The sequence below is a fragment of the Lathamus discolor genome, chromosome 4, assembly GCF_037157495.1.
Source record: "Lathamus discolor isolate bLatDis1 chromosome 4, bLatDis1.hap1, whole genome shotgun sequence".
NCBI lineage: Eukaryota > Metazoa > Chordata > Aves > Psittaciformes > Psittacidae > Lathamus > Lathamus discolor.
Genome location: NC_088887.1, coordinates 108,122,121 through 108,146,950, shown reverse-complemented (window position 1 = coordinate 108,146,950; position 24,830 = coordinate 108,122,121). Strand labels below are relative to the sequence as shown.

General features: G+C 41.7%; 2 protein-coding genes across 8 annotated transcripts in view; both read right to left on the bottom strand.

Annotated features, from left to right (window-relative positions):
* Nucleotides 1–4,050: 4,050 nt before the first annotated feature.
* On the bottom strand, nt 4,051–12,378 carry LOC136013932 (complement C1q and tumor necrosis factor-related protein 9A-like). Of its 2 annotated transcripts, none has more exons than XM_065678527.1 (4): nt 8,491–12,378; nt 7,239–7,430; nt 5,874–5,936; nt 4,051–5,270 (listed from the first exon to the last, which is right to left on the bottom strand). In XM_065678527.1, the coding sequence occupies exons 2-4, from the start codon at nt 7,402–7,404 to the stop codon at nt 4,465–4,467; spliced, it is 1,035 nt and encodes a 344-aa protein (XP_065534599.1). In that variant the 5' UTR covers nt 7,405–7,430; nt 8,491–12,378; the 3' UTR covers nt 4,051–4,464. The 2 variants fall into 2 exon arrangements, with proteins under 2 accessions (XP_065534599.1, XP_065534598.1); XM_065678526.1 differs by having other exon boundaries at nt 10,313–12,377.
* Nucleotides 12,379–13,360: 982 nt separating this feature from the next.
* The window catches only part of SPATA13 (spermatogenesis associated 13), a 75,493-nt gene continuing 64,023 nt past the window's right edge, over nt 13,361–24,830 (bottom strand). For all 6 annotated transcript variants that reach the window (XM_065678520.1, XM_065678519.1, XM_065678522.1 and 3 more), the window contains 4 exons: nt 23,692–23,821; nt 22,779–23,151; nt 18,535–18,609; nt 13,361–17,329 (listed from right to left, as the gene is read on the bottom strand). In XM_065678520.1, coding sequence (XP_065534592.1) covers nt 17,148–17,329; nt 18,535–18,609; nt 22,779–23,151; nt 23,692–23,821 — 760 coding nt within the window. In that variant the 3' untranslated portion in view covers nt 13,361–17,147. The remainder of the gene's footprint in view (nt 17,330–18,534; nt 18,610–22,778; nt 23,152–23,691; nt 23,822–24,830) is intronic.

Below are 24,830 nucleotides of genomic sequence, written 5' to 3'. Positions count from 1 at the left end.
ACTGTACTGGAGGCTGAAATCAGCCTGACTGGGAGGAAATGGCAAAAGCACCTCATTGTGACTTGTCCAGAGGCTCCATGCATCCTCGGCATAGACTACCTCAGGAGAAGGTACTTCAAAGACCCAAAAGGGTACCGATGGGCTTTTGGTATTGCTGCTTTGGAGACTGAGGAAATTGAGCAGCTGTCCACCTTGCCTGGTCTCTCAGAGGACCCTTCTGTTGTGGGGTTGCTGAAAGTCGAAGAACAACAAGTGCCAATCCCGACCACAACAGTGCACCGGCGGCAATATTGAACCAATCGAGATTCCCTGATTCCCATCCATCAGCTGATCCATAGACTGGAGAGTCAGGGAGTGATCAGCAGGACCCGCTCACCCTTTCAGTGTGAAAGTCTAACGGAGAGTGGAGACTTACAGTAGACTATCGTGGCCTGTCTGAAGTCACACTGCCACTGAGTGCTGCCGTACCGGACATGCTAGAGCTTCAGTATGAATTAGAGTCAAAGGCAGCCAAGTGGTATGCCATGACTGATATTGCCAATGCATTTTTCTTAATTCCTTTGGCAGCAGAGTGCAGGCCACAGTTCGCTTTCACTTGGAGGGGTGTCCAGTTCACTTGGAACCGACTGCCCCAGGGGTGGAAACACAGCCCTACCATTTGCAATGGACTGATCCAGACTGCACTGGAACAGGGGCAAGCTCCAGAACACCTGCAATACATTGATGACATTATTGTGTGGGGTGATACAGCGGAAGAAGTCTTTGAGAAAGGGAGGAAAATAATCCAAATCCTGCTGAAAGCCAGTTTTGCCATAAAACGGAGTAAGGTCAAGGAACCTGCACAGGAGATTCAATTTGGGGGAATAAAATGGCAAGATGGACGTAGACAGATCCCCACAAATGTGATCAACAAGATAACAGCAATGTCTCCACCAACTAATAAGAAAGAAACTCAAGCTTTCTTGGGTGCAGTGGGGTTCTGGAGAATGCACATCCCAAATTACAGTTCGATTGTAAGCCTTCTCTATCATGTCACCCAGAAGAACAATGATTTTAAATGAGGCCCTGAGCAACAACAAGCCTTTGAGCAAGTTAAACGTGGGATAGTTCATGCAGTAGCCCTTGGACCAGTTCGGACCAGGCCAGATGTTAAAAATATACTGTACACCGCAGCTGGAGAAAATGGTCCTACCTGGAGCCTCTGGCAGAAAAATCCAGGGGAGACTCGAGGTCGACCCCTTGGCTTTTGGAGCCAGGGATACAAAGGATCTGAGGCCAGCTATACCCCAACTGAGAAAGAGATACAGCCTATGGCAGCCTATGAAGGGGTTCGAGCTGCTTCGGAAGTGATTGGCACTGAAGCACAGCTCTTCCTGGCACCCCAGTTGCCTGTAGTGGGCTGGATGTTCAAAGGCAGCGTCTCCTCTACACATCGTGCAACTGATGCTACATGGAGTAAATGGGCTGCACTAGTTACACAACGAGCTTGAACAGGAAATCCCAGTCGTCCAGGCATTCTAGGAGTTACCATGGACTGGCCAGAGGGCAAAGATTTTGGAATGCCACCAGAGGAGGAGGTGATGTGTGCTGAAGAGGCCCCACCATATAACAAACTGTCAGAAAGTGAAAAACAGTATGCCTTGTTTACTGATGTGTCCTGCCGTATTGTGGGAAAGCATCGGAGATGGAAGGCAGCTGTATGGAGTCCTTGATGACAAGATGCAGAAACTGCTGAAGGAGAGGGCGAATCGAGTCAGTTTGCCGAGGTGAAAGCCATCCAGCTGGCCCTGGACATTGCTGAACGAGAAAAGCGGCCAGTACTTTATCTCTATACTGACACATGGATGGTGGTAAACGCCCTGTGGGGGTGGTTGCAGCAATGGAAGCAGAGCAGCTGGCAACACACAGGTAAACCCATCTGGGCTGCTGCACTGGGGCAAGATATCGCTGCCCGGGTGCAGAACTTGGTGGTGAAGGTACGCCATGTAGATGCCCGTGTACCCAAGAGTCGGGCCACTGAGGAACACCAGAACAACCAACAAGTGGATAAAGCTGCTAAGATTGAAGTGGCTCAGATGGACTTAGATTGGCAATATAAAGGTGAATTATTTTTGGCCCGGTGGGCCCATGACGCTTCAGGCCATCAGGGCAGAGACGCAACACATAGATGGGCCCATGACCGAGGGGTGGACTTAACAATGGACACTATTGCCCAGGTTATTCATGAGTGTGAAACATGTGCTGCAATTAAACAAGCCAAACAATTAAAGCCTCTTTGGTATGGAGGACGATGGCTGAAGTACAAATATGGGGAGGCCTGGCAGATTGACTATATCACACTCCTACCAACCCTCCAAGGCAAGCGCCATGTGCTTACCATGGTGGAAGCAACCACCGGATGGCTGGAAACATACGCTGTTGCCCCACGCCACTGCCCGGAACACTGTCCTGGGCCTTGAGAAACAGATTTTGTGGCGACACAGCACCCCAGAGAGAATTGAGTCAGACAATGGGACTCATTTCTGGAATAACCTTATAGACACTTGGGCCAAAGGGCATGGCATTGAGTGGGTAAATCACATCGCCTACCATGCACCAGCCTCTGGGAACATCGAACGGTACAATGGGCTGTTAAAAACCACACTGAGAGCAATGGGTGGGGGAACTTTCAAGTGTTGGGATACGCACTTACCAAAGGCCACCTGGTTGGTCAACACCAGAGGATCGGCCAACAGGGCTGGCCCAGCCCAGTCAGAACTTTTACATATTGTAGAGGGGGACAAAGTTCCTGTGGTGCACATGAAGAATTTGCTGGAGAAGACCGTCTGGGTTATTCCTGCTTCAGGTAAAGGCAACCCACTCGTGGGATTGCTTTTGCTCAGGGACCTGGGTATACTTGGTGGGTAATGCGGGAAGATGGGGATTTGATTTTAGGGGAAAACAGCCAATGAACTTAATTGTATGCTGTTGCCTGCTGTGTAATACTTTTATATCCCATCAGCTAGATGTCTTCAGGTCACCAGCGACTGGCCTTGACTTCCCTCCAACCATCATCCCAACAGAGAATGAACTTTGATAGAACCAGACGAGTTCTGCAGTAAAGAAACAATCAGCATCAGCAGGGAACAATCCAACACTGCACACAGCCTCTCCTGCACCAAAAGACTGTTACAAGGGATGGAACCTGACATCATGGACCAAATGGACTCAGCAGCATAATAGGGATTGGTCCATGCACTAAGAAATTATCTCTTTCTCTCTGTGTGTGTATGTGGATGTATATATATGTAAGAGCGATGGTATATTGAAAATACGGGATCTGAGCATGACGTGAATGGTATGGAATGAGGGGTGGATACTGTCCTGGGTTCAGCAGTAGCAGTCATTTTTCTCCTTCTTAGTAGCTGGTGCAGGGCTGTGTTTTGACTTTCAGCCTGGGAACAGAGCTGATAACACTGATGTTTTTAGTTGCTGCTCAGTAATGTTTACCCTGGCCAAGGACTTTGTGTGTCTCATGCTCTGCCAAGAACAAGGGGAGGCCAGGAGGAAGCAGAGACAGGACACCTGACCAAAGCTAACCAAAGAGGTATTCCATACCACAGCACGTCATGCCCACTATATAAACTGGGGCAGTTACCCAGGAGGGTTAAATCACTTCTTGGGTCAGGCTGGGTATCGGTCGGCGGGTGGTGAGCAGTTGTATCCTCTTCCCTTGTTATTTCCCTTATCATTATTATCATTGGGGAGGTAACTGGGAGTTACTTGGAAGAGCACTCTCTCTTCTTGGTCGGGCTTGTTTAGGCAAGTGGTATCATATTCTCTTCCCTTGTTATTTCCCTTATCATTATTATTATTGGTGGTAGCAGTAGTGGTTTGTGTTATACCTTAGTTACTGGGCTGTTCTTATCTCAGCCCATGGGAGTTACATTCTTTCGATTCTCCTCCCCATCCCTCTGGGAGCGGGGAAGGGGTATGGGGGGAAGGAAAGAAAGGGGGTGGGGAGTAGAAACTGTGTGGCTGACTGAGTTTAAACTACGACAGTACCTTAAGACTGGGACAAGAAAGTGTTTATTTCAAACTCTTCTGAGTATGGCTTTGAAGCCTTAAGCTTTGTTTTAGCAACTGGTCATGAAAACTTCAGCACTGTAAGTTGTGCAGTGAGCAGTTGTGTGCCTGGTTTCCTACAGATGCAAACAGTGTGATCCTACACCTTCCCATGTGATGACTTCAGTAAAAAAGGAAAATAAAAGAAAATTAAAACAAACATAAAAAATAATCAACTTTTAGGGAGATGCCTAGCTTGTCCCAACCTGCCCCACACTCCTATGTCTCCCTTTCAGTTCTCAATGTACTTCCCCGGCTGATTTCTATTTTCTGTGGAATCCAGCAGAAATTGGCCAGCAGGTAACTTCATTAGGGAGGGCTGAAGGACACAGACATGTGGTATTCCCAGATGACACAGAGTTACATGGCAGGTGATGGCAGCGTCTCCAGCAGGTCAGAGGTGCTGAACAGGAGGAACCCAGAGAAGGTGGTATCATCATCAGCATCTGCAAACAGCCCATTGAAAGTCTCTCCGTGGTGAGCCTGCAGCCACACCTCGTCTCCTCCCTGTAGCTCGAGGATGGCGGCTCCTGAAGCCTGGTCCTCTCCACTCTGGTACCTGTCCACGGTGTGCAGCATCTTGATGCCATTTTTAACTAGAGCTACTCGGACGTTCCTTGAGTAGACAGTGATGTGGTAGGTGAAATAGTAAACACCGGGGTATTTGCAGGTGAATTTGCCAGTAGCTGAGTTGTAGTCATTTAGACTATTATACAGTACCTTGTCAAACCTGATTGGGCGATTTGGAGGAGGAAATTTGGTGGTGACTGTAAGGCCGACACTAAAAGCACTTCTTGGCAGGACTGCTGGGGCACCTACGTTCCCCTTATCTCCTCTGTCTCCTTTCAAGCCTCTTTCCCCCTGAACTCCTGGATTACCCTGTGGCCCAAGATCTCCAGTATTACCTTTAGGACCTGGATTACCAGTTGGGCCAATTGGCCCTGGGAAGCCAACTCTTCCAGGATGGCCAATGTCACCCTTTGTCCCTTTTGGACCTATGGGCCCAATGTCTCCTTTTAACCCCTTTTGTCCTTGCAGTCCCAGCTCTCCCTTCTGACCCTTGTAACCCACTGACCCTATAATTCCTTTTGGTCCCAGTTTCCCAGGTCGTCCTCTTTCTCCTTTATCTCCTTTGTTCCCCTTCTCTTCAACAGTCCCATTCACTCCTAAATGGAAAAAAAAAAAGAAAAAAAAAGAATTACTCTAAAGATGTGCAAGTCCAGCACCCAGGTTACTGAATTAGTGCAGAAATGATGTGATGCCACTTGCTCAATGGCTGACTCTGTGCATTTATGCACAAATTGCTCTTCTTATATACATCCATCTGACAAGGAGGCATGCTGCATACACATAGGTTGGCTAAACAGAAGAAGTATATATACAGCATCTATTTTTAGGTGTATAACTTTTATCTTCTACAGTTTCTTTATAAAGTCCATTTCTCTGAAGCTGAATACTTAGGTACAGGATCCTCATTTTTTTGAGGTAACTGCAGATGCAGTGTCTTCCTCAGCAGCTGACATAAGGATCAGAGATGAGGAAGGTAGGATAACAGGCTGAGTGAACAAGTTATATGGCATCAGAGGCAGCAGGACAATTGGTGGTGGTAAATTCCTCTTGCATTGTCAATATCTGTGTGCAACCTCTATTACTTCTGGAAAAAGGTTTTTTAACCTTTATGGTACTTTCACTACAGCTAGAATGTGTAGTGCTCACAAATACAAGGGCAGCAGGTGGTAGACAATAAATTGAAACACTTCTGTTCTGACCTCGTTCGCCTTTCTCGCCATTTGCACCATCTTTTCCTGGACTGCCAGGAAGTCCTGCTTCACCTAGTATGAAAGAGAAAAACAGATTTCCATTAAACAGTTACCTTACTAGAAAACTTTCCATGAATGCTTCTCTAACTCTTCCTCTTCAAGCCTGGCTAAGCAGTGATGTAAAGAGTAGTCTTATTCCTGATTTTTAGTAGGTGCCGATGCTGGTATGTTTATCATATGGAGAGATTGACAGCACAGAAACTCTGCTTGAGGATAGTGCTTTTTGGAGACAGAGGAAATCCTAGGGTTATTGAAATATGGAGAGGAGCTACACCCTCTTCCAGACCACCAATGTGAAAACCTCTTGTCCTATTATTGCTGTGATCCATGGAAGACACCAGCAGGAAAAGGTGGAAAGGTTTATCTGATAAGGACAAGTGTGATCCAGATTGATTTGTGCAGCTGAGTTAACCAGGCCCATGATGACAGTGTCTGGTTTATGCATTAGACCATAATGCCACCTCTATGATGCCATACAATAGCTGACCTAACATAAAACCTGTTGAGGAAAAGTTCTCCCCCAAAATTTTGTGAACAGATTTGAAGCAGCAGATTTGCACTTGTCTTATGTTTTTCATTCTGGGGTTGTGACACTTCAGATGAAGCGTTATACCTCCACATGCCCACGGATTTACTGCTTCGTGCAACCCTGGTCTTGATATTTCAGCATGAATACAAGGGCCATCATTAAGCTAAGGCTTAAAGTACTATGGGAATTATTAGCTTTAAGATGCTGAGAAGATTACCTCTGTCTTCAGTATCACACACAAATCTTTATTAAAGCCTGTTAGAGTACACATGAATCCTATACTGCTTCTCAATAGTCTCTATTCCTGAACTTCCTGTAGTGGCTCTTGAGTTACAGCAAGTAGGCACACTCAGAAGTAAGTCCTATGATTGTAAAATTTAGATAAGAAAGAGAAATCTTACCACTACATACTTCTTATTACACTGAACAAGGTATCAGTTGTTGGGCTTATTTTTACTGGGCTTGAAGCTCTTCACGGAAATATAATTGCTATCAGAGAAGTAGGAGTAGGTTTACAGGCTTTAAAATTTTCCCATAGTGGAAGGTAAAGTCTTTTTTCTTTTGTTTTTATCCCATTGACCTGGCCTCTCCATAGTATAAGCCATCTTGCTTTCATTGTTAGGTCTTTCTTTATATTTCCTTCTTCAAACAAGTGAAAGACAAATGTCTGAAATGTTTTCTGAAGTCTAGGCAGAATAATCCCATTAATGCAGTGACTACCAACAGCTTCAGGAATGAACAACATTGCATTTGATACATGAAATCATTTATTTTGAAGACAGTACCTCTATCTCCCTTGTCACCTTTTGGACCATCACGTCCGTCACGACCAGGTATGCCATTGTGCCCAGGATTGCCAGGGATGCCAGGATACCCTTGGGTGCAGACGTCCTGTTTTTGTGTTTCTGCTGTGCTGACTACAACAGCCAGCAGTATAATCCAACTTTTCATTCTTTAGATGGGCTATATAATTTTGGCTGAAAATTTAAGAGAGAAAAGTACATCTGCCTAAGTCTACCTTATAAGGAAGTGCAGCATGGTGGAGGGAGGAACAAAAGGAAATGGCTTTTCACCATGTCTGTTGCTTTGGTTTGGATTATTTATAGGTCTCTATATAGCTTTAAGTACAGTCCTGGAGATTTATGAGTATTATTTCAATTAATAATTTAATGGGAATATCAGACATAGTGTCATTATTCATTTGAAATATTAACTCAGATTTACACAATTTAAAATATTCCTTATTCCTGTTATATTTAACCCATGAGTGCATTAATAAAGACTAGATTTCATGGATTTGGCTGAATTTAACCCAAATCTCAAGGTCATAATAAAAAGGCAGCTTGGGCAAAAGTGATTGCCTCTCCCCACCTACCCCCACCCCCAGCAATCACAGCAAAGAATATACACTTGCAGTGGCTATTTGCTAAAGAACTTCCATTGACCTGTCTTACTCCAACCAAAGCTCTAAGACCCCCAATGTCTGGCAAGTCTACAAGTAAGTATACTAATATTAATGTTGCTGTCCTAAGCCCAAATCGACAGACAAAATACTAAGTCTTGGGGTGTGAACTGGTAGGACCAGCAATCCCATGTTCATACACAAGGATTCATACAATGCCCTGTTTCTCTGAGCTGTAGTTTTGCCTACATAATATATAGGCATTCTCCTTGTTCATAAATCTCTTTGTACATTCCTATAGGCAGAACAGTGCCCAGAGAGGAGCTATTTCATGGCCCCTGCTGACTTTCAGAGCCATATAAAAGCCTGTCTACATCTCTCAGCTTCCTCTTTCCTATTTCAAAGACTTCCTATCAATTGGCACCTTATGCATTTGAAGTCTGTAAAGAAACCCTTCTCTCTGAGCTCCAGACTTTTATCAGTGTTAGCCAGTTAGAACCCAGTATCTGTCTAACAGGTTCTTAAAGGAATAGTAATTGAGCTAGTCAAACATAACCAAGAAACAGCAGAGGTCTTAATGCTCACTTTTCCATCCACACTTCTCCCTGTACCTATTTGTAACTGCAGAGTTGTACCTCTTATCTCCTAGGTGCTGGAGGAGTATCTAGGGCAGTTCAACCTCCTAATTCAGCAAAAAGAAATCATCTTTTTCTTTCTCTCTCTCTTTTTTTTTTTTTTTTTTTTTTTTTAATTTGAGTTAGTCATCTGCTGGGTTAATAGGTTGAATGATCTTAGAGGGGGTCAGAGCTGGAGCAGGGTGAGATGAGGGCAAAGATGTGAGGGATCAAGTAAGAGAGTTTTGGCAAAAACAAGTCTTTAATCTGGTTCTCGCCCTTCATGTAACTATGCTACTTAAAGTCCATCTTATACTTGTCTTTTCATTAGTGTCTCTCCTATACAAAGTCTTTTAATGTAGGACCGCCAAAGCAAATTAGTACTTAATTCTGGACACAACTGATTTAAGTGAGTGTTAAGAGCAATTAATGGGAAGAGATTAGACTGAGGAACAAAAAATCAAATAGCCACATTTTATTTGAATTAATATTCATAAAACCCTAATGCACAGAAGCTTTAGCTATACAGGTTAAGTACTTATACACATAAAAGTGATAGAATGAGTAAATTTTACATAATTGGATTTTGAATTGGTTCTTTCATTAATGAGAACTTTATACTAAGATCAGTATTCCTTTTGAAATATGAACTAGTATTTACTCAAAAAAATTATGTCTTTTGTTTAACCTCTTCACCACCATTTTTCAGTCTTGTGAAACACTGCACAGCAGTGCAACAAAATACCATGTGGCAACAGACTAGTATGTTGTCAATAAGAATACTTAAACCCTGTTAGTAATATTTGATCTAAATATTCTTTGAACTTAATTTATAAAGGAGGACCTTAATTTTGGTACACATTTCTTAATCTTTTTATTCCGTCTTTAGAAAAGTTCCCTATTTTGCAGCCATTGTTGGAAATGTGATTTATGGTGACTTTGCCAATGGTCTAAAGAGAGAGGCTGAAAAAATCCAGCAGTAAAATCCCACTTTGTCTGCTGCTGCTGGCTAGAACTAAGTTGAAAATACATTAAATATTTGCTACTTCTGAGCTCATTTACTGCCTTAGTCAGAGGACTCCAGAGGAGTGTAAAAGGAGGAATTGCTCTGGATGATGTTGGTAGAATATGATGCACCCCATGGAGAAGCCTGACAGTCCTTGTCTACTGACAAAACCCACCATTCCCAGTTGTCCAAGAAGGGAGTGTGTCTTGCCTAAAGAGCTTCATGTAAAGGAAGGTGAGCTGCAAATATGTGCCTTGACGACAAGCATTTGGTCACTAAATTCTCAAAGGTCAGTGATTTAATTTTGAGAGCTGTTCAATAATTAAAACAGAGGTTTAAAGTAGAATCTTCCCATTTATTCCAATATTAAGCTGAAGTGCCCTGTACTTTGGCTCTCACCGCTGTTATGTGAAAGAAAATTGTTAAAGTGGATTAGTCAGTCTTTGATTTGCCTGTTCCATTATACAAATACATTACACAAATGTTAGCTTGGTTGGTTTGTAGGATGGAAGAATGTCTTTTACTATTATTGTGCTGCAAAAACATGTAATAAATTTAGTTCATGTATCAAGCAATTTACAACAGAATTACTGACATAAAAGCTATAGAAATTAAAAATCACAATGCTGTGAACATGTCATTACAAATATTAGGTGATTATGAAAAAGAAGCAACCAAGTTGAATTAAAGTAAATAAACTGAATGCCAAAGAAAGCTTTTCATGTGTAATTAGCAGGCTCCCCATCTAGCCATTCAAGAATCAGTCAAAGCTATTGTGCTACTAAATTATCTACTATTGGTAACTAAATTTGAAGAAGCCATAAATTGATACTTAACTGCGTCTTCTTGAAACTACTGCAACTTCTGCTGTCTAAGTACTAATGGAAATAAAGCAACTGAGCATATCATCTCCTTCAATGGTGCTTATGAACAGTGAAGGATAAAACCAATAGTAACAGGAGTTAATGTGTTACAGGAAGTGGCCTCAATTCACCCCTGTTGGTGCAAGTGACTGAAAACACTGTCTGAGGGGGTTCCCACACTGCAGAGATATGACGTGCGTGGTCACGTATCAAATGTGAGGATACGTTACTGCACCGCTCAGCAGCGAATTGTGTCCATTAAGGTCTTCACCACCACCCTGTGGTAATAGGGAAATATTGCAAGCGTTATGGTGCCCTGATTTGTATCTGGGACATTGCCTCTACCGTGCTCTGAGAAAGAGGAAGAACAATGTGCAGCAATTAGCTGCTCTACTTGAATGAACTTCTGCAGCCAAATTAACCTCGCTGCTGTGCTGGTAGAGAAGAAATGAAAGCCATGATGGGAGAGCTGGTGGCTCTGTGGGGGATAGCACTGGGGGCCTCTGGGGACACGGCGCTCACAGCAGCAGTCCTGGGGTGGCAGGGTCCTCACACTGGCCCAGAAGAGGCTGTTTATTTTACACTGATAACAGTCACGGTCTGTCTGTCCCAATCCTGAGATGGAATGACATAATTCATTAGTTACATCTACCCTGAGGGACTCTGCAATTAGTCTGGTTTGATGCTTTCTTAGCAGAGAACCAAGGAAACTGGTGTAAGAATGGCCTTAAAGGCAAACATTAATATCAGGTGCTTTCTCATGTACCTTGTATCATCACAGAATAATGCCTTAGAGATAGTTTCATAGTAGCAAAAGTTCACTATTTGCTCTTAAAAAAACATTGCATCTGAATGGCAGTAGATGCAGGGATTTTTAGATTGACTGCTGTGCTAATTGCCTTTGTTATGAGCTGAATATGGTGGTAATGACCATAAGATAGATGGCTATTAAAAGAAGATATACCCAACCTTATTAGGAGAGCACCTTCTAGATACCTTTTCAGTCCTTCATGAGTAGCTGTCTCAATGTATGGGTATACTTATAGGTAAAGGCCAAGGTTAACTGTACTTAGCCAATATGACTACTGACAGTTCACTTCAGTGCATGTACTGGGCCGTCTGCCTTCTTATTTCCAGTGTGAAAGTAGCAAGGAGGAATTTGATGCATACCTTGTTCTGCTAGCAAAGTCCCTCAGGAGCACCTGGTGCTCCTCCTTTTCCCTGAAGCGGTTTCAGCTTTCCAAAAATCAAACAGTCGATAAATCCTACATCATCTTGTGTTTCTCGTGTAAGCAAAACTGAGCCCTGGAAGGGCAGTGGCAGTCCTTGCTCTGCTAACCTCTGCCCTCTCAGATTTGCCCTTCTGCATTTGGCTGACACCAGACCCCAGTGATGTGGACAGCTTTCAACCTTCACCTGTCTGGAGTGGTTTGTCTGTCACTGCTGGTGGCCCACCCTGAATGTTTAAAACATTAAAATTCCTTGGGTAAAACCTTGCCAGGTATCATCACCCCATTGTCTCCCGTCCTACCCCCTCCGCCCCTGGCCAAGATGCACAACAGAAATACAAGATGCAACATAAACAGAGGGAGGGTGCAATGGGTGTGTATCACTTCTCCGGTGCTACCTGCTGTAGGTGCCAGCAGAGACATCATCCGGGGGTGCCATATGGAGTCTATAAAGGGGGTGTAAATATATACATATATATATATATATATAAAAACACATACACACACAAGTCTTTCTTTTTTTGAAACCAGAGCCTAAATATCTAAGTTTCAGCTCTCAGTACTCACCTGAAAACCATGAGTCAGTTCTGGCTGCAGTGAACGGAACCTAACACAGACCTAAGATTAAAAATCCCCCATATGCTGACAGTTTATGCAGTTTTGACATATTCTCACAATTACATGCTCTCTAGCTAATTAGAATAAGTGAATTTTGAAAAACATTCAGAAACACACTAAATGTTTGCATGCTTCCGTTGCATGATGTGCAGTTTTCAGGATTCAGCCTGACTGCAAAAGCATAAAGTAAAATGCACAAATGAGCTCACCATGGCCAGATGAATTGCAGGTTCCTTAGAAAGCCTATTGAGCACAATGTCCTGCTCCAGTGTTTGCTCAAAGTATGTTTTTCAGTCATCCAATCTACCTAAGTGCTTGACTGTGCCTTTCACTTTGATCTGGGAGCACTCAGCACACATTTCACTGCAGCAGCAGCACTCAGGAGGCCTGGGATACTCTCAGCTTTAAGGCAAACCAAGAAACAGAGATAAGAGCTTGGACAGTGGAAGGAGGCAGAAAGAACTGGCAAACTCAACTATTCTTACCAGCATTTGATCTCACCAAAGCATTTTTGATGAGAAGATGTCAGCAAAGTGTGTTAAAGCTCACACGTCTCCAGGAAACAGTTTTTGACGCAGCCTTAAGCAGGAAGGACACGCGTGCCTTTCAGATGTGGTCTCCTGCTCTGTCAGAATAGTGAGAAAGGAATAACTTCCCTGAATCAGAGTGGTAAGCTGAATCTCCGTCAGTGTTGCGCATTGCTCTAACAAGCCGGCAGGTAAGCCTCTTCACACACATTTACAGAACGTAATTTTTGGGTGAACCCTTTCAAAAGGTTTTGCTTTTGTTCCAAAGAAAATGAGCATTTATCCTTCCCCACCTGAACTACAGTACTTGTCACCATGCTCCATAAGCAGGAGTTTTATTAATACAGAAGCTGCATTTGCATTTACTTTCAAGGAGTGCTGTGGGAGCTGTCTGGCAGGACAAGGTAAAGCAGAGTGATCTTGGATGCACACGGCTGGGCAATAACAAGGATGGCTTTTGTCTGAACAATGATTCAAACCCAGAATCAGGTTTAGTAGTTGTTAAAATGAACTTGTGCTGGGAAGTACTGCAGCTGTTACTGGAAAACTAAGTAACTGTTCTTTTGCTTTAAAATAATAAATATGACAGTTGATATATTTTTGCATCACAGGGAATATTTTGTAGACAATAGAAAAACTCCACAACCATTTTAAAACCGGATAATGAAGTTTTATAAGACACAGCTGAGGAATTTCAGCCTTGTACATTATTTAATTCAAACATGTACAATAAGAGAAAAATAATGGGAATGTAAGTTTGTACTTATTTCCAGAAAATAGATTCATTTGACAAACAATGTTCTAAGAGTAAATAAACCTTGTAATGCAATTACTTCTAAACAAATGTACACCAGACTACTGGAGTCCTACACATTGTACTTCAGCTGTCAACAGCCAATTCCTCTGCTCTGTAGGCAGGACAATTCACTTACAACATGTGTAACAGCACACAGATAGTAAGATTCACAAAGCAATGTATGCAAGATAAAATGTTACAAAACACTTGTCAAAAAAAAATATATATATATGAATGTCATCCCTAGTATTTACAACAAACAATTTTAAATTAGAGATCATTCAGAAGGCATCTCCTACATACAAATGCCACAAGTATAGAAAAGAAAGCAGAAAGGCAGTCAAAGAAAGGTACTGTGTTAGCTATGGATGAGGACCTTTGGCTCCAAACTCTGTTGTAATTATTTTCAAAAGACAACTAAACTGTGGAACATTTGAGTAGTCTGTCCTCGAACTCCGTTATTACACTGACCACTAAAACTCAATGTGAAATTTAGCATGGCAAGAGCCACTTGTAAAACAATCTTATTATTTTATACATCAAATGCTCTGAGTCAGGTGCAATTATGGTTTGGCATTTTCCTAACTCAGTGGGAACACATTTGAGGACAATTACATTTTACTGCATTTTATGCACAAAGTCTGAGGTTATCTGCTCAGCAGGCCGTCAGGAAGGCTCTGGCCGTGCTTTATCGAAATGAGGCACAAATATGCTTAGTAGTTGCCCTAGAACTTTTTATGGTAACTTAAAGCATGCAAAAGAAAGAGCAAAAGAGCAGAAGTTGCTGTCATACCTTTCTGATCATACATAAGTTTTGTCATTAGAAGGACAATCAGGACAAGAGCTGCTAGAGTATGAACTTTTATATTTTAGTAGTTGCAGATCTTTTTCCCACAGACTCTAAAGTCAGGCTGAACCCCAAGGAAATATTTGTCTTAATTGTTGGATAATGTAATTGTGTGTTTTCCTTTAACTGTAATTTGTTTAAAAGATTATGGTGTGGTCTGAATTCGGTCTGTCTTGTTATATTTTATCTGTTGCAAGGTCAGATTGCAAAGACAGATACAGAGTATTATAAAACCACCATGTGTTTACGTAGGGCATTATATGTAAAACTTTCCTGAGTAATCTGCACCATGAAACATTTGCTTTTCATATTTCTGACATTTGATTCTTGAGAAAAAAACTCCCGCATCCAAAACCATATGCAAACATTTCTGTTCATTTTTAGGGCTAAGGCACCAGCACTAGTATGTGGGAAGAGGAGAAGAGCCTCAATGGGCACTCATGTGTCAGAAGATACATCCCAATACCTCCTTTTTTCTCCAGCGCTCCACAGACCCAAAGCGTTCAAGGAAGTAGGTTTCAGCAAGGACACATATGTAAGTAAGTGTGGATCTCCTAACATCTTCTTGTCCGGCTGGGAATGTTTCTGGGTGAGCACTGCAATCCAACTTCAGACACTTCTTTTTTCCATCTAGAAAAGTCTTTTGAAGTGTGATTATGAAAAACATAATCTCCACTTCCACAGTACATGCATCGCTTTGGTTTGCAGACCTGAATGTGGTAAACAGCCACAAAAATGTCTATGCAAGAAACACAAAAGAGTTACTCATTTAAGGGAAAGGGCATGCATCCATGCCTGCATTTGGAAGTCTGCTCTGTATGTTTAAATTGAGCATTTAGAATTATCTTAAAAAAAACCCAAAAAATCTGAACAGAAATAGCTTGTTCTTAACTGTTTCAGGTCATCTCGCATCACTATGGGAAAGCACAAGCAAGGAAGTTTATTATGCAGTGAACAATCCGGCTGAGCAATCCAGACTTTGCATTATTGCTGACCTATGTACACAAGGCATCTGAAATGTACAGTTGTCAAAAGACGTATTTTAAAATCAAAACCACAAACCTGGGCTTTGCATAAGTTGCCACAAAGTTATTAAATCACAAAAGCTAACGACTAGTGGGCTTCACAACACTGACAATAAAATAAGAAATAGAGGTAACAATAGCAGTAGGAACAAATATATGTTTAAAATAAGGCCTTTTTGCATTGCTGTTAAGATGCCTGGCCTCTAGCCCCTTGTTTGTTCTTCACATATTACAGATTCATGACAAAGCTGATTGTGTCCATTGTCAAAGAATACCCTTGGATCTATCCTTATCATCATATAATGCCCTTAATCAGCAGCATAGGATAAAGCATTGTAAAGACATTCATAGCAAATCAATTCTGAAACATACAAAGTCCTTCCTTCTATATCACCAGCAGTCTTGTCATTCTTAATGACAGCTATCAAAGCAGAAAAGATCAGTGCTGCAAATACCAAGATCCTGTTTCTTCCTGGTGGCTTTTTAGACGTTATTCTCCCAAATCAACTTCATGTCATAGGTAAATCATAGCAATGCAAATCATGTATTGCATATGCTGGCCAGAGCTGACCTTAATCCATCTTAGTCAGGTTCTCCCCTTCCAATAGAGACTCTGAGACAAAAATCTGCCTCTGGTCCACAGAGTTTCTCTGTCTCCTCCACTAAGGATTTCTCTTTCTTTATGAAGAAAATTGGTCAAAACCCATTGGCAACTGACTGTGTATAAAGAGCATGAATCCAGACTGCTTCAATATATTTACATTGTTACTTATCCACTTTCTAATTCAAGCTATACGAATATAAAGGGTGAGAACTATGTAACATATCCAGCAGTCAGCACATACTGTCTCAGCTCTTGACTTTGTACATTCACATTATCTTTGTTAGAAAACAAAAAAAAATACTTTTTACACAGAGAAAGAAGCATGTTGGAAATATAAAGAAGCATCTCCCAGGCAAAGAAGTGCACAAAAAGTGATATAAAAGCTCCATTCCAAAGAGCTTACATGCATGTAGTATATTGCTGTGACTGAAATTAATCATTCTGAGATGCCCTGGGCTCCTCTTGTTTCCACTTCTGTGCAATAAATGCACGTATCTTTACAGTTCATTTCACACTCTGTTCATGTTTCTATATGACAGAATAAAATTTCCCTGTTCCAATCTGGAATACGGTAAGGCCTTGCGGGATGTTCTCCTGCCATCTGGCAATTTAATAGAAAAAGACAGCAAGGATTAGGGTGCACTGAATTCTGAAACAGTTGGTTAATTGCATGGGATGTCTCCACCTGATTTTGATAGGTGGTCTCACCTCAGTGCTCCAAAAGGAAGGAGAAAACTCTCCCAAGATTCCTTGCTTATACACCACTAAGGAAAAATTCCTCCCTATCTTAAATTTGGCCATCAATACAAGGTTAAGAAAAATGAAATGTTACAAAGACCTGAATGATTCCTTCACTACTTCAACATAACTAAGAAACAAAGATCAAATACTGCTGCTTCAGAGTGACAGCAAGTTGTCTCTGTCAGACGGGAGACTGCTCTTCATCAGCAATGCTGGCACTTGGCAACATTGACTTCAGAGCTGTCTTAAGAAACTTCGTTCTTCTTCTAGCCAAAGGCTGCATTTCTGGCTCAAGGGAGGTGAAGGTTTTGCCTCCACAACTGGAGATTCACTGAGCTCGAATGAGCTCCACCATGTCTCCAAGGTCCTTCTCTGGAGTAAGTCTCCCACCATGCCGATGTCCTTCCCAGGTCCTTGGCCTCTCACTTTTTAAAGGGGGTGAGTTTGTTGAAGGTATGCCAGAAGAGGGATGGCTTCCGCTTGGGTTCCGCCAGGGCAAAAACCTGCTGCTGTGGGATGCTGGTAGGCACAGTGATGTGGCGCTGATGAATAGGGTGCAGGCTTTGGTGTGGAGGAGGCACAGGACAGCCATTATAGCTTACACCTGCAAAAGGAACAGTTTCAGAAAGCATGAGACAGCTAGCAGAGCTTCCAATACTGGGAAAATTGCACAGGATCATGGGACAAATTCAGTGGTCAATAAAGCCGGTATAAATTTTGCCATGATCCTGAACAGATGCACTAGTAATGGTTAACCTTTTCTGATGTTAGGCTTTTTAACTGCTGCATTGATTGGCTGAAGAGGAGAATGACACCACTAAAAATAACATTACAGAACTACCAAAAATAAGCTGCAGTTTCACGTAGCCTGGCTGTATTGTTTATACAAGTAAATTCTGTTTTTTTTCAAAGGAATAACTTAACACAGTAGATACTTGCATTTCACTCAACTATCAGAATATGGGTGGGTAAAATATTGCTAAAAAAAATTGTTATTTATTCCATTCTGAAAATGTTTTTCCATGGCAATATTCTCGGACCTTGACCTTCGTGCATTCTGAACAGAATCTCCTGATCACAATTTTCAGCCACTCCCTGAAAATATAGTCAGGTTTGATAGGTTTCTACTGATTGATAAAGAGAAAATGCTTCAGTAATAGTATTGCCAGGGAGTAGAGGAGCACTTAACATCAACTCCATCACTCCAAAATTCAGGCTTAATCTGGTCCAAATTTCTCAATTTATTTTCTCAACACACTAGAGATTTACCCAAATTTGACTTTAAGATGGAAAAGGACAAAATCACAACACGCTTCTTTCTGAGAGAGAAAAGAAATAACAATGCTCTTTCCAAAGTAACACATTTCTAGTCCATCCTAGCCTAGGAGAGAAGGAAACCTTTTCTAGTGTGTTATCACAAATACAGCAACATGTGGCTTGCAGAAGGAATTTCTAACAAAGCACAGAATTGCTAAAGAAGAACAAGCTGTGTGAGTAAAAGCAAAGGAAGGAATAAGTAACCCCCATTTCTTATTTAATTTTTGCATCTGCTTTCTTACATGCTTCAATAAACTGCTTGCCTTACGTCTTGAGTTCTTCTGTAGTAAAGAGAATGCTGACTTGCCTGTCTGAGGAATACTTGGTAAACAGTTTAATGGAAATTATTTAATAACAATGTAATTCCATATAAACTATGAACATTTTTTAAAAGATTGAAGAACACTACCATAGCCAGACTGAGCCATTTCCTAACATGAAGAATACTGAGTAAGTATTTACTGAGTAAGTAAAGCAACTCCGAACACCCACCTTTAATCTTTCCATGTCTTGACTTACGGGCATTCTGCATGGCTTGTACCTTCTGGTTTTCTGAGATTTCCATTCCTATGTCAGAGTGTAAATTGAGGCACTGGTAAAAATGCTATATCTAATACTTGATTACATTAATTTAAAACAAAAAGTAAACTATACATAATTTTTACTAAATCTTAATAGTAATATACATGAAATTTTTAGAAGTACGTTTTACTTCATCATATAAATTTAGTTTTTCACTGCGATAACAATAAGAACATTCATGTGCCTGCTAATTACTGGGAAAAGCTGCCTTCTAGTTCCTGCAAATGGCAATCACTGGGGAACTCACCACATTAAAAAGTTCTTTTTATAGCCAAGTCCAGATAACAAGAGATTTAAAAATAAAAGTGTACATTAACACTTCTACAAGGCACCAAGTAGTAGATCACAAATGCAGAATCTGTTTCTTTTTTCACTCACTCCGAGCTAACTTGGAGTAACAAATGGAAGTCGCTGGTATTATAGTAGTACAAATGTGGGCACCATTGCCTCCACCCAGAGGAGAGAGCATCACATAATCTTACAGACACCAAAGCAGCTTGTGATGTGGTTGTGGCTGCATCAGACTGGAGCTGGATGTCTCACCCTGGTTTCTCATGTACTTGTTTGCATACCTGTATATCTTACATGATGCTGTAGTATGTGGCCACCCCTATGCTATTTATTATCACATGATAGGTGTATGATTAATCTGTGCTGAGTACAGGGATGCCAGACATCTGCTATGAAAAGTGACACCAGTGACTGGTGTCGTCTGAGTCCATGCACAGGCACTCCAGTTTCCCTGTGTACAAGACAGCTGAGATACACGGATATGTTACATTTGCACAAGGAGACAACAGGGTGCACACACTGTCATTCATTTCATTCATATGCACATAAAGAGCACAGCAGCTGTAATTCAAACTCAGAAGCATCTGGTTTGGTTCTGTTTTGCATCTTCCCATACTTCCCTACACTTTTAAAATGCCTCTACTTTTTCTAGCTTCAACTTACGAATAAGTTATTACAAATCAGCCTATTAACTAACAATAAAACAGCGTTGAGCCATAATTTTGGGCTAGCAGAAGTTTGTTTTATTCTGGAGGGATTTTATCCCTTTATAGAAGCATGGAAACGTTAAAAAAAAAAGAAAGCAATTTCATCAAAAGAGATCAGACCACTTTCTTAGGGTTACTATTAGTGGTTTGGAGAACAATTTTCTGGCTGTGGCCTTCTCTTCCCATATATTCATAAAAGCTAAGAAAAGCTAGATATGGTTTGGGAGACAGTGACTAGCAGCAAAGTGTCTTTGGAAATAGAAGTAAAATGCCATTTGCAGTTCTGAATTGGAAGAGCATGTGCTTGCTCTCTGAGTGGTTAGATCAGAGGCTTTGTGTGAAGACCAACAAGATAGCTTACAAAATCAACAAGATAAATTTAAACCTGAGGTTGAGAATACTGGCACCTTCCCACTGGTTTTGGCTAAAGGAAATGTTCAATTATGCAGAAGAAAGAAAAAGAAGAAATTTTAGAAAAGAAGCAATCTTCTAAGTAATGAAGAAAACAAGCCACTGTGACTCACAAGACCAGATGGACATCAGCTATTGCAACTCAGCTGTCTTTCCTCTGGTGCGTGATCCATGTCCCAAAATAGGTACATCAGAAAAATGAGTTGCAACATTTGAAAAGAAAATTTCCAGAAGGCTGGATGTTACATGGGCAAGAGAGACTGCACGTGCCTATGTGCCAGTATAAAAAATACAGTTTCTCTTTATACTGTATTTTCTTCTATTGCACAGTGCCAGGGGAGCAGCAAGCACAAAGGACCCTCCCTTGCAATCCTTACGCTCAGCACCATGGGAATCTGTGACCCAGCCCTAAATAAGGGTTAGTGTCATTATTACAAATCTCATTGTTAACCACTGCCGCTGCCACCACTGTTGAATGAGTACCCTTTTGAATATCATATGCTAAACAGGGGAAGTTCACGTTAGATGTAAGGAACAAGTTCTTTACTGTAAGGGTGGTGAGGCACTGGAATGGGTTGCCCAAGAAAATTGTGAATGCTCCATCCCTGACAGTATTCAAGGCCAGGTTGGACAGAGCCTTGGGCAACATGGCTTAGTGTGTGGTGCCCCTGTCCATGGCAGGGGTGCGGGAACTAGATGATCTTATGGTCCTTTCCAACCCTAACTATTCTATGATTCTATGTTGGTTTTCATGAGGTCCCTCTAGAATATATAATGACATTTAGGGCTACAGCTGCTACTGCTTTTCAGTTTCCTCATGCTTGGGGATTTCTGCAGCAGTGTCACTTAGGAGTGCTAACACCCCACTGCCTGCAAAAGACAGACTTGCTGCTGCCCAAGGCAAGCACTAGTGTGAGCCTCAGAAGCATCCTGACATAGAGCGTTTAGCCCACTCAACATACTCTTCTGGTGCTCCATAAAGCACCCACTGCAGAAGGAGGTGTAGATACAGATACAAAGAGCTCATGAACGCTCCTCAGAAAGGATGGGAATGGAAAATGCTCACATTTTATCTTCTTTCACTCAGTCCTACTCACAGAAGTGCAGGAGCTGTGATTTATTCCATATTGTCCTTTCACATGACTGTTCTCATATGCTGGAATGGAGGCTTTCGGTAACTGTTGTAAGAGGGATTGTTGGGATGCTCATCCTCAGAGCGTCTGCACTGCTTCATTACCTGCTGATCACCTTCACCCTTTTGCAATATCCACTTTGGTTTAAAGTTCTGTTTAGGTGAATTAGGAAGGCAGCTAACAGCCATCCCCATCAGCAAAAGGTGACGGAACAAACTCCACATAGAGCAACTTGTGAAAGCCATCAGTGCTGTGCCCAACAGGGGCATAATATCACACCATGATGTTCAGCACAGAAGAGCTGGGTCTGGGAAAGTTTCACAAATGTTTAGCTGTGGCTGCTTCATTTTGGTCTAGTCTGGAGACAATTTGGGTTAATTGCAACAGTTGGTGCCATGGAGAAGATTCAGAACTGATTTTAGAGTATAAATTGGTAAACTTGAAAGTGTTTTCTTCAGCTTACAGGCTATCGAGAACACATGGAGGAGACCTTATTTTATTGTATTTGAAACAGTACAAAACACGAGAAAGCCACTAAGATGAACAGATTTAAATTTGTAATCCAAGGGTTATTCTTGTCTTTCTCTCAGGTGTTTTAAGTGAACACGGAATATGAGATTTGGCATCTTGTTTACATTTTAATAATTTTTGAGTTACATCATCCACTACACTGCACTTCCAGTTTTAATCTGCTGTCGTCTTACAGCCTAAGCCTGGAGAGTGTTATAAAAAGGGTAAGTTCTCCTGCAGTCAGCACACAGATGCGCTAACATTTTTCTTACTTCTTTAGGAATATTAGAGAGAGACTTAGTTTTCCTATTAGCATTGCTTCCTTCTTTGTGTGTGCCAATGAAATTTTGCTGGAGCTGATGTCACTGATCTTAAAAGAAGCATGAAAATATGACACACACTACATCACCAGCCCCCTCTGGCCTTCCCCCCCCCCCCCCCCAGAATACCACCAAAAAAATCCAATCCTAAATATATATTCACATGGAAGACACTGTCTTTAGAGTGTCCCACAGGGCACAGTCTAGAGCTGATCTTAGGAATTTCTACTTTTATTCCTGCTCACTGAAGGATAGGCTTCATTTCTCTATAAACTGCCCAGTGGTGCTATTGTTGGGTTTGTAACTAATGATACCATGCAACTGCACAGGTCTCCTGGATACAGGAGGTGTGATTTTATAACATGGACAGTATAAATCTACAATTATTGCTGTGTGGCTTTATAACAAAGTGTCCTTTATGAGCAGATGTTTTGGGCTAATGATGCATACAAGAGCGCTAGGATTTTGGATGGATTTTTACTATTGATTGGTCTTGGTGAATTGCATCTTGTATCTCATATCTCATTCTGCTCTCCCTAATGCACCAGAATGACATGGGTTACACTGTGATATGGATGTCATAGCTAAGTGCCCTGGGTCTCTGGTGCACAATGGCAGGTAAAACACACCTGAAGAGGCTTCACTTACACTAAAGGTCATGTTGGTTAAGAGATACCAGTTCCAGAAGGAAGAATGCACATCTGCACAATGCATAAAGTGTAAAAGCAAGAACATTCCCCTTTGTTTTTACCACCTTTTAGAGAGGAAATCCTTCCACTCACCCATTTCCTTGTCTTCCTGAACCCTTCTCCTCTCATTCTTGCAGGCCTCCATCCATTTCTTTTTATCCTCCTGTTTTTTTGCACAGAACAAATGAATTTCTTCTGTTGCTCTGTTAATTATCTTAAAAGCATTCTTGACATTAACATTAAAGTCTTTGTCCCTGCCATCTTCAGTGTCCACAATTTCCATCTCGTCCATGTCAATACGATCCTTATAATACAAGATGTCCCTTCTCAGTAAGTCCTTCTTACAGAATACAAGCTGGTGGTCAAAAAGGAAGAAAGTCCTCTGCTGGCTTTTGCCTTGCTTTGATATTCTGGTCAGTTCTCCCGAGTGGATCAGTTCTGAGCTTCTGGCTAACACATCTGGTCCCTAAGAAGATGCATATGCGTGAGGTAAATAGTACATTAAGATCTTACAGTGTGCCTAACCGGTCTTATCTTATAATCAGGTCTTAAGTTCATTAATTTTTCTTGCATTTTTATTAGTAGATTTGAAAATGACATAGAATGTAGTTAATCTCATACAGGCAAACTCAACGAATGTGGTTCTGCTCTACTGTATTTCTGCATCAATCAGGAGGAAACTCATGGCAGTCAGTGAAGTAGGTTCAAGTTCTGACAGAACCACCAAAAATCCAAAGGAGATTCAATAGGTCTAGCACTTCTAAAGAATTTGTTTTTTCATCTCAGTCCGGTGTCATCTCAAAGGTAAGTGTCCATGTTAATACAAGCGGGTCTTCCTGATTTATAAACAGGTAATCAGTAACAGAACCAGTGCAAATGAAGCAACTGGACTTTTAACTGAGCAGTGACAATAAACAACCTACTATGCAGAAAAACATATCCTGCAGAGGACATGAAGAACTGTACACAGTACCTTTGCTCAGGAAAGGGACAGGCTGACACTTACCTCCCAGCCTACGATAGAGACCTGCCAACATGCAATCTTGTCTATGCTTTCTAGTCTGCGTTTTCGCTCATTGATCAGGCATGCTACATTCTTCATAGCCTCATATGCAGCTTTTATGTTGTTATAATCACTGTGAAATGTAAGCACATTTCAAAGATCACTTATGCAATGGATATGATGCAATCACAAAATGCAACACAGTGCTTGAATTATTAGCCCACATTGCCCATGTATACCTCTAACTCAGAGTACTTAAATAAGAGAAACCTGATTTTCAGCTACCCTGAACTTCACATGGTGGTATGTACAATTCAGTGCTGCTGCATTGCTAAGCAAATTATTAAACTTGCAGAAGGAAGCAGAGGAGGTAGATTAAGGATTGCAATACTGTCTCCACTGAAAACAGTGCTAGAACTCCCACTGATCTCAGTGATATCCACATTTCACCAAAGGAAACTATTTTTAAGCACAGTTTTAGTGGGATTTTATTGGGAGGGGCATTCCTTTAATTGTGTTTAACAACAGAATTTTCTCCTTCTTGTTCCCACTGGATCAATGAACACACATAAAGAATGCTATATGAGCAAAAGAAATACTGAAAGCAACCTCAAATGGGGTGAGTGAGGAACCCAAGGACATGGGCACCAGAGAGAGGAATCAAAGGTCACAAACTGACATGTTTTCATGGAACAAGTGCATGAGAGCCAAGACAGCCACCTTCCCCTTCCTGTTCCAGCTCAAATGCAAGCCTCCTGTCCTTCCATTGCTCTGCTCCCCTCATGCTTATGAATCTCCCCAGGTTTTCGTTCCCCCATGAATAGCCTCCATCACTCCTTTACCTTCCTCAAATGAAGCCTCTGAGATGAGAGAAGCAAAGAGACCTGTATCTTGCCTTAGAGCCCCAGCACAGCAGCTGCCTTCCCTCCTTTATCAGAATGCCTCTTGCAGAAAAGGAAGCCAGAAGTAGAAAACAGCATGAGCCAGAAATAATCCTGCAAAGAGGCTGGCCTCACTGTCCTTTTTATCTGTTTCTGTCTCAGTTCCTATTTCCATCAGCTGCTGCTGATGGATGAGATTCTCTTACATCTGTGTGCTTTCTGCCACACTGTATACAAAAAGTGAGATTAACAATGACAGGA